This window comes from Oryza sativa, chromosome 7 (genome assembly GCF_034140825.1).
Source record: "Oryza sativa Japonica Group chromosome 7, ASM3414082v1".
Classification (NCBI taxonomy): Eukaryota; Viridiplantae; Streptophyta; class Magnoliopsida; order Poales; family Poaceae; genus Oryza; species Oryza sativa.
The window spans coordinates 21,162,730-21,179,296 of record NC_089041.1 but is presented as its reverse complement, the minus strand read 5'-3'; the positions used below and the strand labels follow the sequence as shown (position 1 = coordinate 21,179,296).

The following is a 16,567-nucleotide window of genomic DNA, read 5'->3' as shown; positions in this document are numbered from 1 at the left end:
ACTCAGTGAAGGACTCATCCTCTCTTACTTATAATATCTCATCGTTTTCATATTATAAACACTTTGATCATCCATAGAGAGCACACGGGAGTATGGTATTATGCACCCATACGGTCCGAATCTGTATACTTCTTTGTATCAATCTTCATGTGTGACCCGAGCTTAAAACTTACACCCTAACCAAACTCACAAAGGGGTGTCTGGTCTCCTCGCTAGAGGAGCTCTGATATGAACCATTTTAATTTATTTTATTATAAAATCAATGGCAGTGGTTGGATGTTTGGTTTTTTTTTTTTTTTTGACACGGTTGGATTGGATGTTTCGCTTTGGCAAGATGCAAGAGAAAGGACCACCAAAAATGGGCCGGCGTCGCTTACGTCACGCCCGCCAGCCCAACAAATGTTCTTCGGCCTGTCGCCTTTCGTCATCCATGGCGGTTTTGGGCCCAGGATGGCTGCATTGGCCGGCGGCGCAAGGGTTTGAGGGCGCCGGCGCCGGCGCCGGCGAGGCGGCGAGCTCCACCGGCGAAGCACCCCCACCGTGACGGCGGATCCGGGCCTCCGAGGTCCGCGCTGCGCGCGCGCGCGCGCGGCCGAACCTCGCCTAGCTGGACGAGAAGAGGGGGGAGGGGGGGGGGGGGGGTGGGAAGCACACCGCAGGTTCGTCTCTGCAGCTGCATTATTGTTGTTCTGCTTTTCGAATTGAACATCGAGACGTCGCGATTTCACTTTTTGGGATTAGATTGGCTAGGGATAGCGAATGGATGATATTATCTTATCTTTTCTGCGGGTGAGGGCGAGAGATCGATGGCGCGGCAGCAAAACTGTAACTTGGATAGGTGCGAGATGGCTTTAGGAATTGCAAATCTTCTGCTATTAATTGGTAGGAGTCCCTTTTCGTGGTAACTCTCTCGAATGGGGATAGCTAGGAAGCGCGACTATTCTTCGGTTGATTGCCAATTCCATTTTACTATCAGCTTTTTTTTTTTTTTTTTTTTTTTTTTTTGCGGGGCCATTTTACTATCAGCTGTAACTACAGCCACCTCGCTGGTAACAGCTACTGACCTATATGCTGCTTTGCTTCCTCTATACTCCTCCTGTGCAGTTTATTCTAGGAATGGACAACTAGCATAGGATCAAGAATGCTCCGTGCCTTAAGGGGCAATGAAGATTCAATCCAAAGAAGTTCAGCCCAACAAATGTAAGCAATCTCAAATCACTATATTAGATGTAAACATTTTTTTTAATATAACTTGTATCTTTAACAGCATTGAGAACAACTTTGTAGTGAAAAACATTGTTGGCTATGTGGTCCTACCTTTCTAATGTGATGCTTACAGTAATGTTGCATGATGAAACTTCTTCCTCGCTAGGATTTACATTGAAGTAAGCTGGTTGCATAGGCATGGGTAAGCTCACATTCTTGGTGTTTAGCATCGTGACAACCCGCTCCATAGCCGGTCGAAATTCTGCACTTTCTTGAACACATAAAAGCGCAACATGAATGCACCTTTCTATCTCTTGATGTTTATTCCCTGGAGGATAATAAATCAGATCACCCCATTTTCCATCTCTCCAAAGTTGCCAAGCCTAATACCAGAATAGTGTGCTTTCGTTAAATAAGTGTCATGCGCACTTCATTATAGAAACAACTGGTATGATAGAAAAGTAAATCAGGATTTGGGGTATCAGTACTCACAAATGAAATGAGATTATATAGCTTTCCATTGTGTTGATAGAAGTGGGCTGTCCTCTTCCCACTTACTATTTCCAAAATTAACACACCGAAGCTAAACACATCTGACTTGATTGAGCAAACCCCCTCAAATGCATACTCCGGAGGTATGTAGCCACTGTGTGAAGGAAGCAAAATCGATACTTGTCACTGATGAAAAAGATAGAATTTAAATATTGCTGATTGGATGCTTCATGCATGCCCCCCCTCCCCCAAGGAAAATACACACAACCCCCAAAAGAAGAAGAAAGAAGCATATCTCAAATCTCAATATGATGCGCAACAAAATGGATGTGCTACTATGTTCTTACTGTGTGCCCACTATTCTGGTGGTATTGGACTCTGCCATATTTGAATAGAATATTCTGGCCATCCCAAAATCAGATATTTTTGGATTCATAGTACTATCCAAGAGAATGTTACTGGCTTTCAAATCCCGATGAACAACACATAACCGTGAAAAGTTGTGAAGATAAAGAAGTCCTTGCCCTATCCCATCAATTATGTGAAGACGTTTAGACCAGTTTAGTTGTGCTCCCTTTACATTACCTGCAGAACATTTGCAATTATTAGTTAACATTTAGTATAAATTATAAACAGCATCACATTCGAGCACATAGAAAATAAAGGGCTCACTAAAGATGAAGTAGTCTAGGCTTTTGTTTTCCATATATTCATATACAAGAATTTTTTCTTGATCTCCTTGAGTGCAGCAGCCCAGCAGCTTGACGAGATTTTTGTGTTGAAGCTTTGCTATAAGTTGGGTTTCATTTTGAAACTCCAGTAAACCTTGTAAAGAACATGTTTCTAGTCTCTTGACTGCTATTTTAAGTCCACTGCTCAATTGCCCCTAAGATTGATAGAAGAAAAAAATGTTAGTTTTTTCCCCATCACTTCGCAACTGGTTTTATGTTATAAAAGTGCATTGCTATACATATTTTCAACAAGTGGGGAAAATAATTAAATTATCGTAAGGGCAAAATCTTGATGTTTATAGTAGGTAACTAATAGAATGCAATTCACGAATAATTTCTATATTTGGAATAAACAGTCAACAGCTGACCGTTTCTTATTTTATGAATGGTATGAGTAAGAATATGTTTGCAATTTAAGTTCATAGCCACCTTATATACAGTACCAAAGCCACCTTGTCCCAGTTTGTTATCATTTGAGAAGTTATTTGTTGCTTCTTTTAACTGGGAGAAATCATACAGGAAAAAGTCCGAGTTGGTTCCTTCTGTCCTCCATAGATATATTACAGTTTTTATCGCCAATGACAGCCGTCGTAATTTAGATAATGCTTGTTCTGAAAAATGATAATGATATATCATGTTTTTGGATCTTGAATCTGATACACTTGTCAGAAAATAAACAGTGGTATCATGCAGTGGAAAATTAGAGCTGTGCTAAATTGCTAATACATACCTCTATGTTGTTGTGTTTTGATCCATCTATGGAAAAGCAAACAAGAAATGGATACTACAAGTATGAACCCTCCAATACTAACCAAGGCTGTGTTTTCTCGTCGAAAAAATGCTTTCTTGCCTGTATGTTCACCTATAAAACGATTGAGTTATAGTTTGATAGTGCCAAAAGGCACATGTTAAAGCAACAACATATTGATGGGACAATTCTAACCACTGAAAAATGCCTCTTCACTCAACATGAATTATAGAGAAACCAAATAACAATTTATTCTTTTTGTCAAGCTCGTCTCCAGCACCATGGCTATGGAAACCTGGATGGTGGAGCAAGGTGTTGGTTCATTCTTAAAAAGTACAGTGAACTAGGATTTTGTTTGTAGCCATTTACTATAGGATATGTTTGGATAAGGGGCAATTTTCCATCAAAACTTTCCAGAAAATCCCAAAGAAATTTACCTCATGCAAGCACCTCTTGTTTCGAATCCAAGTCTGTTTTGGATAAAATCAGGCTAGTGATTTCGTTTATTTAATGAAAAAAATGATTTTTTTCCTTATTGTAATCCTCGTAGGCTGATTGGTTTGAATACTTGAATGGTCAAGAGAATGCAAAATTCTTTATGAATGGAACCGTGCAGGGTAACGTACTTTTCTTGAGCACATCCAGCAGTAGCATCTTGGTATCAGTGAAGAACTGTGTATCCGTTTCATACCTCAGTGTGCACCACACCCCAAGAATGGCCGCTCCCATCTGGGTAGTGCTAATCTTGCTCTGCCTGCCTGAGATGATACCATCCAGGCAGTTCATGCATTGCTCCGATGGCATGCCCTGCATGCACTGCACTAGCCCATACACCGTCTGTCCTGTCTCCTCAAACCTCTGTTTGCCTACTGCATACCTCTCTGGTCGACTCACTGCAGCATCAGTAAGTGCACGCAGCACCTTGGTGACAAGATCCTCAAATTGCTTAGCCACAGAAGCTGTCACAGCATTCAGGTTAGTATTCACAGTGCACTCCGGCACATTTGTGAAGCTGGAGATAAAATCCTGGTTGGAGAAGTGTATCCTGGCCTGGTCTTGGTTGTAATAGTAGGTCACCTTCTTGGTCATGGCCTTGGGAGAGTAAGAGTTGCTGTTTTTGCTGTTGATGGCTGCATCAAGGGCCTCAGTTAGGTGCTTGCGACAATCGGAGCCATCAGAATCGCCTCGACAAGAAACTGCACCATAGACTTTGTCCAGGCCTGTGCCGGCCATGCCAGTAGCTGAGTGCAGCTCTGTGGCATTAGCAATGAGCGTTGCGGCAAGGGAGATAAGGTTGGATTTGTAGGTACTGTTTGGCATGTAAATGGCGCCATTATAGTCACTGCAGAGTTCCTGGCCGACAGATGGTGCTGGGCAGGAGATGAAGAGAACTAGGAGAGACAATAGCAGCATACTGCAGTAACTAGAGAGCAATGGAAAAGCTTTGCTTGTGGATCGTCATGGATGAGTTCCAAATACCATCTTGGTTTTGTCTACCAAGAGGTATGGAATTCAACTCCTTGAACTTTGATTTCATTGAATTATTTGAAGAAAATGATTGCTAAGACTAAAGGTGAAATTGACTTGCAGAGTTGTAGTTAGACTTTTCCTTGAAATAGGATTTGGCAGATGGTGATGTTTCAAGGAGGGATAGCTCCAGAAACAGCGATTATTCGATCTGGGAACCTGACATTCACTTTCCTCCATCATCGGCTGTGGACTTCCTCTATACAGGTGTGTCATACTTTCCAAGTCGGTTTCAGATTTGCACTTCCATACAAGCCGGGAAATATATCTTAATTAAGTTGTGAAAAAAAAAACTAAAATTGCTAGCTGTGTCAATGACTACGTCTTTTTGAATATTCTGCACAAGTCTATCTGTTCTGGTATTTTGGAATTGTCAAGTTCTTTCCAGCAGGTTTATGATAATATTTTGTGGAATGTTTTTGGAGACTTAAATGTATATTTACTGATAATTTTGAAACACGTATATATGATAACATGGAAAATCTGGTTACGTATGGAATATGAGCAATAGATTACAAACAATGCCCTATCTAATTAATTAGTGCAAGAAGACCAATACCACTAGCCCACACCTTGCTAGTGTATATCTATTGTACTATCTACCATCAGTAAGGGTGATGGTTATATCATTTCTGCTGCACGATACATCGACATCTACTGATACATCTAATCTGATATGTGAGTAAGCTGGTTGCTTTGGTTCCGTTAAGGGGATGTCATCGCTGCTAAGCATAGCAACAACATCAGACATGGTGGGGCGCTCCGCTGATTTCTCTTGAACACACATTAGTGCCACCACAAGACATTTCATCATTTCTCCAGGTTCGTATTCATCACCAAATGATTGATCAATGAAATCACACCATCTTCCGTCTTTCCACATTCCCCATGCCTGAAAAAAAAATAATTGCTAAGTGTGATGGTAGGAATATCCATATATTTCTTCAGTTATTGGATACAAATGCAAACTCAAATTCAATAAATCAGAGCAAGGAAGGGAAATTATCCCTATGATTTATGGAAAAGAAAACTGGATAATGATCTACAACCACCCCTCAACAGTAATAGATATGTGAGGAACATTTTTTTTCTGCCAATTCAATTGCTTACATATTCAAGAAGATTTTGAAATTCTCCATAGTGCTGAAAACCTGCACTCCTCGTTCCACTCATAATTTCAAGAAGCAGGACACCAAAACTGAAAACATCTGATTTGATTGAGATAAGGCCCTCAGATGCATATTCAGGTGCCATGTAGCCACTGACAAGATGGCATGCAGTAGAGTTAGAAAGCAAATGTGTAGGTAGAAACTTTAGTAACTACTAGCATTTCTAGTTTCTTGCTCTTACAATGTTCCCACAAGTCTGCTTGCTTTTGCTCGAGAGGCATCCGATGGGAATATCCTTGCCATCCCAAAATCAGAAATTTTAGGGTTTAACTCAGAGTCCAACAGAATGTTGCTTGCTTTCAAGTCCCTATGGATGATTCTTAGCCGTGAATGCTTGTGAAGGTATAGAAGCCCCTGGGCTATTCCTTCAACTATTTTTCTTCGTGTTTTCCAGTTTAGTGATGTCCGTCTGATAGGATCTACAAGCAATATAATGCAGGCTCAAGGTTTAATACTTGTACTACACACGAGAATAAATGCAATTTTTATCAATAGCTAGGGAGTAAAACATGCCAAAAATGAAGTGATCCAAGCTTTTGTTGGGCAGATATTCGTAGATCAGTATCTTCTGTTCCTCATGAACACAGCAACCGAGCAACCTAACAAGGTTTTTGTGCTGAAGTTTTGCTACAAGCTGGATCTCATTTTTGAACTCCACTAGACCTTGTCTTGACTGTGCACCAAGTTTTTTTATTGCTAACTCTTGTCCATCAGGAAACAGCCCCTGTAAATTTCATCAATGAAATCCTACATACATATGATGCCATCAGAATTAGATGATACTGTTACAAGAAAGTACCTTGTAAACTGGGCCAAAGCCACCCTCGCCTAATATGTTATTGGCTGAGAAGTTGTCTGTAGCATCAGCAAGCTGGGAAAAATCATACAAGGAGAACTCTGAACCAGCATCTTCTATCTTCCAAAGCCGCATAACTTCATCCATGTCTGTGGTCTGCTCCATCAAGTTTATTTTCACTAGATGCACATCCTTCATTAGTTCTTGCATGTAACTGAAGTAAGTAGAAATGATCTAGTATTTTAGCTGCCAGTATCATGTACTGTTATTCATTTGCTTACCTCTTTTTTGTTTTCTTCTTATGCTTAGGAAACAGAAAAACAGGCGTGTGCAGATGATGGAAAGAGAGTAAACAGTAGCAATGATCAAGATTGCATGTCCCTTCTTTTGCCCTGAATTTTGAAACATAGAATGGTTTACATGTAGTGAATGAATCAGTTCTACAATATCAAAGACTTAGCTCCTGAATTTTGCTAAGATAGTGTGCCTTACGGTTGGATTCAAGTGTTCGTTTCTTTCTTTTTGGCCAAATTGATCAGCTAAATTGAATCTTAATTTGTACCATACCGAAAGGATTCATCTTAAACTTTCAGTCAATATATACATGTAAAATATACATATTTGGCAAGCAGAGTAGCATGCAGTCCTTTTTATATTTAGTATGCATTCAGCAGCCTGAAAGCAAAATTGTTTTTTTAGAGGTTTATCTAGCCAATCCATGGTCCAACTACTCTGAAGACAAAAACAGTAAATAGAATTCAAGGTATATGGAAAATGCCAAATGGAATTATATTTTTAGAATAACACAGTAAATGGAGTCATGACCTTGGGGCTCCTTTGGAAGACTGGATTATTGAAGGAATTTTGGAGAAATTCAACCCTATGGAAAATTTTCCTATGAGGATTCTTTTTCTTTTCTTTTTTTTTTTGAACGACTGGGGGGATCGTTTTCATTCATGCACTTTTCATAGGCTTCATCCAAACGGTCATTCTAGTAGCTCTCTTGCTTTATTTCAATCTATTGGATTTGAGGTGCTACGACATTTCAAACATGTATTTTTTTTCTTATTTTTGTCTTTTGAAAAATCATGCATTTCAAAGGAGCCGTTACTTTCATAATGTTCGTTCAGATTGGGTGAAGGATGTTAATACTTAATACTGCTCAATTAGTATTGCTATATACTAATTAACTTGCCTGGAGTGGTAAAGAACTGGGTGTCCGTCTCGTACCGCAGCGAGCACCTCACGCCATGGATCGCGCCGCCCATCGTGCCGCCGCCGATCTTCCGCCGCCTCTCGGCGACGACGCCGTCGAGGCAACTCCGGCAGCGCTCCGGCGGCATGTCCCGCGTGCACTGCGCCAGCCCGTACACCGTCCGGACAGTCCGGTCCCTCTCCCGGGACGGCCACGGCGCATCGCCCGCCGCGTACCTCTCCGGTCGCCTCGCCGCCGCGTCGGCGAGCGAGCCGAGGAGCTCGCCGACGACCTCCTCGAACCGCTCGGCGTCGGCGGCCGGCGCGGTGTTCAGGTTGGTGACGTCGACCCACTCCGGCGAGTTGCTGAAGGCGGAGAGGAAGTCATGGTCGGAGAAGCGGAGGTGGTACAGCTCGTCGTAGAGCGCCACGTCCCTGCGGAGCGCGCACACGCTGGTGCCGTTGACGATGCCGGCGAAGGCCTCGCGGAGGCGCCCGCCGCAGTCGGCGGCGGCGGTGTCTCCTCGGCAGAGCACGGCGCCGTAGACCCTGTCGGCGCCCGCGCCGGCGGCGCCGGTAGCCGAGTGCAGCTTCGTGGCTCCGGCGATGAGTGATGCGGCGAGGGAATCACGGTTCGACGTGTAGGCGCTGTTCGGCGTGTACGTCGTGGCGTTGCCGCAGAACCACCGGTCGCCGGCCGCCGGCGACGGCGGCGAGGAGAGGAGAAGGATTAGGAGAGCTGCAAGCATCGTGGCGGCCGGGGACACGGATGCGCTGCGCTGGGCAAATTAGTTTTCAACTTGCCGTGTTCTGGCCGTTGGAAAATTGTGAATTTTTGGTGTTCTTCTGCGCATACTGCCAACTGGCTGTGTTCGGCGTGGGCCGCGTGGCACGTTGAAAATTGATCTCCCCTGCACGTAAAATGCATGACATGCTGAAAACTGGTCTCCCCCACGAAAGATTTTATTAGTGTTTGATTAATCAAATACTAATTAAAAAAATAATCATGTGGCTTTCACCGTGACGCTTATTTAACATTAGAATTAAAAAAAACTAGATAGCACTATGCCGCGTTGCTGCGAAAACTTATAGCAAGTAGATTTATTGCAAATGATAATAAACAATTAGCATGGATGTTTATGAAAAAAATAATACTTGTTGCAATGAAAAACTGGCAAGAGAATAACTTGTGACAAATTGGCAATAGAGGCTCCATTTCTGACACTGGATAATGTTCTCCTTTATTTCCCATTTAATAAATTAAGAGAAAATAAAAACTGATAGGTGAGAGAAAAAAAAGGAAGTAGACATCGGTGGTGAGCCGGATCGGGGGAGGGTGGCGATGTTGAGTTGGACATGGGAGGGTAGCAGTGGCGAGTCGGACCGGGGATGAAGGGCAGAGGAATACTCGGTATTGTGGTTAAGGGATAAAAAGACCACAGTGGTGAACTTATTCCTTTGTGGGTTGCCTTTGTTCACATTAAAGAGGTGGGCCAATTCGTTGGAGTGAAAGAGGTGGGCAGACTTTGTTCACGTGAAATAAGAGGTGGGCCGATTTTGCTCATGAGTGGGCTGGATTTGTCCATGTGGAGATGATTAAAACAAGAGATAAGTTCACTTGCTGTCCCTCAACGAGTTTGATTGGCATTCCTAGACTATACAAAACCGTGTAACTTGGGTCCCATGGCATATCAATCAGACTAGACGTAAAGTTGAGGGAAGGCAAATGAACTTATTCCTTAAAAAGGGTTAATAGTTTATTTGGTCTTAAGGGCCTGTTCACTTTGATGTCATTTCTAACCTTACCATTTTTTGGTAAATTTGCTAAAATTGTGTATATGTTTAGTTTCTTACCAAATTTTGGTAAAAACACTAGAAATTTGGTAACTTGCACAGTACTGACCAAAATCGGCATGGGCCAGCGCAGCCCAAATTTTGGCTATTCCGCCTCCGCCTCTGCTTGAAGCAATCAGGTGACAGAGGGTGGTACAGCACGTCTGTTGGGTAGTAGTAAAAACTTCGGATGCAATCTAAACGCTACCAGATGTTACCAAAATTTGGTAGAATGTACGTTAGCAACAAAGTGAACACATTCAAAATAATTATCTTGCCAAAATTTTAGCAACATAGGTTTTTTTTTTTGGCATCAAAGTGAACAGGCCCTAAATCTCAAAGTAGTTCGCATCTATTAACAAGAGAGACTTCATCCTTGCTAAAAAATCAGAATTAGTCAAAATGATGAGTTTATGTGTACAACTGAAAAAAGAAACCTGAATGGTCCTTGGCCTCGTACTATTTAGTATAGCTCTTGGACTTTTTTTTTCGCTTCTATACATATGTTGCACTTGCTTGTCTTCACATCTACAGAACCTCAGAGCAGTTATTTGCCCCAGTGGGCTCTCTCAGACAGCGTGATACGGCCATCACAGCAGCTTCAATTGATGCATCCTCCCCCTGTTCCATGTTTCAAGAAGGCAATGGTGTGGACAACATATATAGAAACTAGAAGAGAGTTTCCAAGCAGGGACTGGCATGGTTATCCACAATTTCACAGGGCAAAACATAAAATTTTGTCCAAAAAAAACTTGAGCTTACTATATTTTTGCTAACAATTTACATTGTTGTTCAAAATATTCAGACATTGAAACCAGCTTAGACAAGGAAGGAAAATCTGAAGCACAAAAAGAGAGAACCTGATCAGTCGGAGGAATTTTGTTATTTGAAAGGTAACTGCAGGATAGTTTCTATTGGATGGTTTTAAAAGTTTGTGCTGTTTCCATTGCTAATGATCATATTTTAGTGCTCTTCTAATTGTAGAATCAGGAGGACAAAAAAAAAACATCACTATGAATATGTAATTTATTGTTAACTGCTAGATTGAATAACAAAATGTTACCTTTTCTTTCCAGAAGAACATGTTTCCGTACTTCCCTGAAACACGACTCCAAAAGCTCCGAGGAATGTCTAAATCAACTAATGCACCAACATTGAAATTTATAATGTTTCCTGCCAAAACAAAGACATCATTGTGCTGCTAATAAGCATGAGTGCATGACAAGTGATCAAATTTCAAAAGTTTTGTAATAAAAACAATGGTACTTTGGGTGTGCAAAGTTTTGCTGCTCAGTTATGAGGTGTTAACATCCAAGAAATGCAGAGGTTTGTAAAACTTGGGATCGTTTTTTAGGGAATGAACACTTGGTATCACGAGACCAGCAAGAACAACTCAATATGTCTTATGGATCCAGATCACATCATAGGTATCATGCCCTACCTAGCATGTAAACTTGGGTACCATCTAGATTATTTGTTCGCAAGAGCCAAGCAAGAAATGGTAAGGACATCAACTGCATGGACTAGCAAGCTCATTGATCATCAGCCATCACTGAGAATTTCTTAACAACATGCTTCATCCCAGCATGGCTCGGTTTTTCCTAATTTCCCTAGTCCTAAAACTTTCACCCTTAATTCTGAGAGTTAGATTCCTTTTTTTCCTAATTAAATTATGTACATTTATTGTGTCCTTACTACCCAAAACATTATACTCATCCAGTGTGCGATGAAAAAAAAAAGATATGGAGAACTGTGTTTTCAACCAAAAGTATCTCACCGAAGGTGGGATCGGCGACAAACACGATTGTCTGGTCATCAACTTGCCAAAAATCTTTGATAGCCAACCCTGGAAAAAGATTGCCCATAAAGCAAGTAAATCAACTTTATACAAATATCAACATGATAATACGAACCAGTGGATCCTGCTCTAAATAGCAGAGAGGATTACAAAGCTATGTGCCAACAGATTATCGCAATTAAGTTGGCAATCAATTCATAACTTAGTTGTACATCCTTTGCTAAGAGAGAAATAATGGTTAAAAGAAATTATCACAGTATACAAGAGACTTCTAAAAAGGACATAAGATTGCTGAGGAACGAGTTCAGATCATAGGCTCATAGCACATCAGCGATCCTTAATCGGTTGATCCAGTGAATTAAATTACCAAGTTTTTTTTTCTTTTGCAAGGAGTTAATTACCAAGCTCAACTCATAAAGCAGACCTAAAGAGACAGAAGCTGAACCTTTGCCATACATACACTCCATGACTATGAACTTAGCTGTTACCGAAGTTAGCTGTAGTATAGAAACCAGGCTCAGTTGTCCAAAAATAGATTCCATTTTTGGCTTTAGAATCACCATTTAAAAATAAGGTTGGTTATTGATTTTGTAATAAACTAACGATATATTAGAAAAAAATTATACTGCCATTTCCATATGGCTTGGTTGAGATTTGAGATACTCTAGATATAAAATTGGTCAAAATTGGCAAAGTCCGATTGTTGCCACACAATGTTACCATGTATCTATAAATATATTGTATAATTAGATAACACAAACAAAGGATAACTATATGTAATAAAACAGAAGCAAAAAGCACCTGGTGTATCAGGATAATTTTGTGCAAGAACTCTCAACTTGTATCCTGTATCTTTCTCAAGATCTTCTATTTCTTGACGCAGACGGTTTTCCTAAGAACAAAATCAGGTTCAGTACATAGCTCCTAGCTATTATAATCTAGATTATAACCACCAAAACATAGAGTACAAAGACAAAAAGTGCACATTGAAATACAAATCAATGTGATCTAGTCATCCAAAAGACAATTATTTCTACTTCTACCCCCATGGAAGTCTGTACAGAATGCTGATAAAGAATGTATGGCAATAAAAAATATGGCATTTCATTTCTGGTAATGGAAATGGGGGCCTATACCCTTGCTCAAAAAATAAAAAAATAAAAAATATGGCATTTAAATCAAAATCCAAGTGCCCTATACTAAAATAGAACAACAGTATCCATATATACACCTATCTTCCACATTTATGAGACGCCAGAGTTCTACAAGAACAAGAAGGCAACACTTTTTTCCACCACAAAGGATCTGAAATTAGGGTCAAATATGTTGCTTTTGAATGCAACTATTGTGTTTCTGCAGTGAAGGGATGTCAATCATTGACAGCAAAATTTCCCTAACCAAGTTATTACAGAAAATTATCCTAGTCATGATTTGTTATATGAGATTCAGGCATTCAGCAAGCTTAATTCCAAGTCTGCAGGGTAGAACTTTTTTTGTTCCTACGACACTAAAGCACTTAATACAGCTGAGCTACCCTGAAGTTATGGTTAAAGAAATGTGATTAAGTATTGTCTTTCTGCTTTAGGGAGTGTTTAAATCCAGGGGTGTAAAGTTTTGGCATGTCACATCGGATATGGATATTATATAGGATGTCGCATGAGGTGTTCGGGCACTAATAAAAAAACTAATTACAGAATCCGTTAGTAAACCGCGAGACGAATTTATTAAGCCTAATTAATCCATCATTAGCAAATGTTTACTGTAGCACCACACTGTCAAATCATGGAGCAATTAGGCTTGAAAGATTCGTCTCGCAAATTAGTCGCAATCTGTGTAATTAGTTATTTTTTTAGCCTATATCTAATACTTCATGCAGGTGTTCAAACATTCGATGTGACAGGGTGTAAAATTTTGGGGTGGGATCTAAACAGGGCCTTATATTCTCAGAGTTTTAGCTGCTCTGGATCTGTACGGATGAGAAACATGTGCATAACGGACATTAAATGTCATGATCTGCATCTCAGTGTTTTTAATGGACACTAAATTTTTGTAACTAGTTCTGAAAAACTACATCTCATAGAATATGTTGTTTGAATTTACCTGACCTGGGGAGAGAAAACCAGCAACATCAATGACGGTGGTGAATTCCTTGGGAAGCAATTCGGGTTTGTTGACCCCAGTCTTTGCATTAACTATACCAACAACTGCATGTGCGAGATTCTGCATGAGATTTTTCCATTGACAGCTTTTTTACTTAACAAAAATACAAAAAACTATATATTTCAGAGAACTCTATATGTGCCATTGCAAATACATGTAATGGTCAAAATGCCACTTTAATACCAAAAAATTCAAAGTGACCAAACAACATAAACCTCAAACAGAAAAGAGAAAGGCCTCCTCCCATTTTCCATCTTCTCCTGCTAATATTTAGTAAGCGGTAAGTCTCCTACCACTGCCATGCCAATCATTTTGCTATCTGAACTGGGTGTCTGACAAGGAACATACAGAATGCACTGTCTGGCTGTTACAAGCAGGCAAGCAGCCAATGCATTGCCAGCATGAAGGTACAACACCACAGCTTGACAAGCTGCTGTGACTAGTGACAGAATCACTGCAGTAAATAAATTAATCCTGGATATATTTGGCAAGAGATTCCTTTGCATGAGCCGTTCCATGGTTTACCCAGACTCTGTGTAGGCCTATAGTCTACACTCTATTATGTAACCCATTTATCCACTAAATGCAGAAGTTGTAGCAGAATATCCAGATAGGAAGAAACAATAGGGGGATAAATAATCAATAGAAATATCATAATAGAATTTTTCTGCAGAAATATCTTTCGAGTGGCACTAATTGGCCAAATTTTTGGAACGCCATTTATCCACATGACCAAACCAAATCTTTTAAGTGTCATTTTACATATCAATCATTTTGGCAGCATTTATCACTCATGAACATGCATTAGGAATAAAAGTTACACAAGGTTTCAATTTTCTGAAACATAGTAGCACTGAACTGAGGGAATTTTGTGATGTCTTTGAAATGCAGAATAGAATTTCCCATTCTCATATTTTACTACATGGACTATGCAGTAGCAAAACAAATAAAAACAACGTATACAGTTGTACTACTTTTCTTCAAAAAAAGCACCTTGAGTTCCATTTCTTGTGCTACAGTATTCTGTTAGTGGTACTCTGGTACATTCAGTTTCATAGCTTTATCCATTCATATTACAAAGTGATCACTCCACTCTTGAATATCATATTGCAACTAGAAAACCACCAGTCCAGACTTGTTAAAAAAAAGTCACATCTGTTCGTTTCAGCAACAATTATACTGCGATTCTCCACATCCCAATCCTTTATTTATTCAATGGTGGATCATTGCTTCTTTTCTTTTCGAACAAGCCGTACAGTTTTATTCTTATTTTATTTTTATTTTTTAGATGCAGTTCCCTTCAGTTCCTGCGAAACAAAGACGAAGGCCAAGAAACTTACAGCAAGTGAAGGACAAGGCGACGGCAAGCGCGCTGGAGACCGCGGCCTTCCATGGCACCGCTCTTCCGAGGTCACCGGCCCAAGAAGCAGCAGCAACCCTGCAAGCGGCGGCGGCGGCGGGCGGCGGAGTCCGACAAGCGGAGCAGCGGCCGCCGAGGGAAGAAGCAAATATTGGTCTTGGACGAGCAGATAATGGCGACGACGCAAATGCGGATGCTCCGGAAGGTGTTATCCGAAGGGCGTGGCAAGGAAGGAGAACCATGTTCGTCGCCATAGAATGGCGGAGAAGGGGGGAGTGGCTGCGCGCGGGGATGACGAGGCGGGCCGCAAGCCCCCGCAACTGGAGGAGGAGGTGGAGAAGGAGGCGCGGTGATGGACTAGGGAGGATAGGAGGCTGCGGCGGCGAGGGGAAGCGGCTGGGAGAGGCGGCGGCGGCGAGCCGGCGGGAACGGAGGAGGTGGCGGAAGCGGGGCCTGGAAGAAGACGAGGATGGGTGGGATTTGCCGGATTGGGGATTAGAGTTTCAGGTGACATCTAAACCAGCAATGATGGATCCAACGGTCACAAAACAATGATGACGTGGCTATTCTAGCCTCCCCCTGTATGAATAGTTGGGCTTATTCAAAATCTTTTCATTGTTCAGCTATTTACTTTTTAAGAATTAAGATAATGGAAAATTTTCGTCACTTGCTTCAGCAGAAGCCAAAAGCCAAATTATTAGTTTGCAGCACCTCTATCTGCATCACAAAGTGATAAAAGAACGTTATTAAGAGCAAACCCTATTGGTAAATAATTGATGGCGCTGATTAACTTGGTAGCTGTTTCTTTATACTACTTATAAAATTATGGTTTGAAATGAATATAGCAATGTACTCCCTCCATTTCTTATTATAATTCGTTTAACTTTTTTTAATCATATTTTCTTTAAGTTTGACTATGTTTATAGAAAAAATAAATATTAGTACAAAACAAACATGTTATAAAAATATATTCAGTGTTAAATTTAATGAAACTAATTTAGTGCCGTAGATGTTGCTATTTTTTTTCATAAACTTGTCAAACCTAAAGAATTTTGATCAAGAAAAAAGTCAAACGATTTACAATATGAAACAGAGGGAGTAGTTTTTGACCTATAAAATAGTATAATATACTCCCTTAGTTTCAGGTTATAAAATAGTATGAAAGTTTACTGGCACGTCGTTAACAATTTGTTTGAAGTCATCGAAGAACTAAAGATGTGGTTTAGGGTAGTTCATTGTGCAACAAAGGCAAAGTTACCTAGTCTAAAGTGAAAAGTGAAAAGATTGAACAAATGGTAGTCCAAAGTGAAACTTTAGCAATAAAATATAGCTCAAAGTAAAATTAACTCTTATTTTTTCTATAAATTTGGTCAAACTTGAAGCAGCTTGACTTTGACCAAAGTCAAAACGTCTTATAACCAGAGTAGAAATTATTGCTGATCAAATTGAAATGGAGAATCAACGAGGCGAACCTATGGAGAGAAGTGAGGAGGGTTGGTCATACTATTTTAGCCCTCTGATTATAAATAGTTGATGTTTAGGATAAAATTTGA

General features: G+C 40.5%; 3 protein-coding genes and 1 long non-coding RNA gene across 8 annotated transcripts; 1 reads left to right on the top strand and 3 right to left on the bottom strand.

Moving 5' to 3' along the window:
- Positions 1-408: 408 nt before the first annotated feature.
- On the top strand, positions 409-7,328 carry LOC4343465 (uncharacterized). Of its 3 annotated transcripts, XR_010742666.1 has the most exons (7): positions 409-659; positions 1,105-1,200; positions 3,728-4,680; positions 4,768-4,911; positions 5,415-5,526; positions 6,725-6,888; positions 6,979-7,328. It is a non-coding gene; the product is annotated as an uncharacterized lncRNA (long non-coding RNA). The 3 variants fall into 3 exon arrangements; XR_003243265.2 differs by lacking the exons at positions 409-659; positions 1,105-1,200 and having other exon boundaries at positions 4,540-4,680; positions 6,421-6,888; XR_003243267.2 differs by lacking the exons at positions 409-659; positions 1,105-1,200 and having other exon boundaries at positions 4,540-4,680; positions 6,588-6,888; positions 6,979-7,025.
- Positions 1,202-4,590, bottom strand: LOC4343466 (cysteine-rich receptor-like protein kinase 10). Its single transcript, XM_015791941.3, has 7 exons — positions 3,804-4,590; positions 3,160-3,291; positions 2,859-3,040; positions 2,371-2,584; positions 2,046-2,283; positions 1,699-1,852; positions 1,202-1,589 (listed from the first exon to the last, which is right to left on the bottom strand). The coding sequence occupies exons 1-7, from the start codon at positions 4,588-4,590 to the stop codon at positions 1,314-1,316; spliced, it is 1,983 nt and encodes a 660-aa protein (XP_015647427.1). The 3' UTR covers positions 1,202-1,313.
- LOC107276849 (cysteine-rich receptor-like protein kinase 15) lies at positions 5,170-8,704 on the bottom strand. 2 transcript variants are annotated; one of them, XM_066312582.1, is made up of 7 exons: positions 7,864-8,704; positions 6,951-7,087; positions 6,673-6,848; positions 6,387-6,597; positions 6,055-6,292; positions 5,815-5,965; positions 5,170-5,596 (listed from the first exon to the last, which is right to left on the bottom strand). In XM_066312582.1, exons 1-7 carry the CDS (start codon positions 8,610-8,612, stop codon positions 5,300-5,302), a joined length of 1,959 nt encoding a protein of 652 aa, XP_066168679.1. In that variant the 5' UTR covers positions 8,613-8,704; the 3' UTR covers positions 5,170-5,299. The 2 variants fall into 2 exon arrangements, with proteins under 2 accessions (XP_066168679.1, XP_015647429.1); XM_015791943.3 differs by having other exon boundaries at positions 6,951-7,061; positions 7,865-8,703.
- Positions 8,705-9,935: 1,231 nt separating this feature from the next.
- On the bottom strand, positions 9,936-15,499 carry LOC4343463 (thylakoid lumenal 15.0 kDa protein 2, chloroplastic). Of its 2 annotated transcripts, none has more exons than XM_066312440.1 (6): positions 14,995-15,499; positions 13,595-13,698; positions 12,296-12,386; positions 11,474-11,542; positions 10,760-10,869; positions 9,936-10,534 (listed from the first exon to the last, which is right to left on the bottom strand). In XM_066312440.1, exons 1-6 carry the CDS (start codon positions 15,266-15,268, stop codon positions 10,469-10,471), a joined length of 714 nt encoding a protein of 237 aa, XP_066168537.1. In that variant the 5' UTR covers positions 15,269-15,499; the 3' UTR covers positions 9,936-10,468. The 2 variants fall into 2 exon arrangements, with proteins under 2 accessions (XP_066168537.1, XP_015645019.1); XM_015789533.3 differs by having other exon boundaries at positions 9,936-10,317.
- Between the last annotated feature and the right edge of the window lie 1,068 nt (positions 15,500-16,567).

Bases quoted from the DNA above. Each gene is read 5' to 3' on its own strand.
- LOC4343466 (XM_015791941.3), bottom strand. From the start codon at position 4,590: ATGCTGCTATTGTCTCTCCTAGTTCTCTTCATCTCCTGCCCAGCACCA. The intron at 2,284-2,370 runs GTGAGCCCTTTA...AATGTTCTGCAG, and splicing joins CCTAGACTACTTCATCTTTA to GTAATGTAAAGGGAGCACAA. The intron at 1,853-2,045 runs GTAAGAACATAG...TCCTTCACACAG, and splicing joins ACCAGAATAGTGGGCACACA to TGGCTACATACCTCCGGAGT.
- LOC107276849 (XM_066312582.1), bottom strand. From the start codon at position 8,612: ATGCTTGCAGCTCTCCTAATCCTTCTCCTCTCCTCGCCGCCGTCGCCG. The intron at 7,088-7,863 runs CAAGTTAATTAG...TTCACTACATGT, and splicing joins CAGTTCTTTACCACTCCAGG to AAACCATTCTATGTTTCAAA. The intron at 5,597-5,814 runs GTAAGCAATTGA...TTTTTTTTTCAG, and splicing joins TTCAAAATCTTCTTGAATAT to GCATGGGGAATGTGGAAAGA.
- LOC4343463 (XM_015789533.3), bottom strand. From the start codon at position 15,268: ATGGCGACGAACATGGTTCTCCTTCCTTGCCACGCCCTTCGGATAACA. The intron at 11,543-12,295 runs GTGCTTTTTGCT...ATCTTTTTCCAG, and splicing joins AAATTATCCTGATACACCAG to GGTTGGCTATCAAAGATTTT. The intron at 10,318-10,759 runs GTAACATTTTGT...AACATGGAACAG, and splicing joins TGTTCTTCTGGAAAGAAAAG to GGGGAGGATGCATCAATTGA.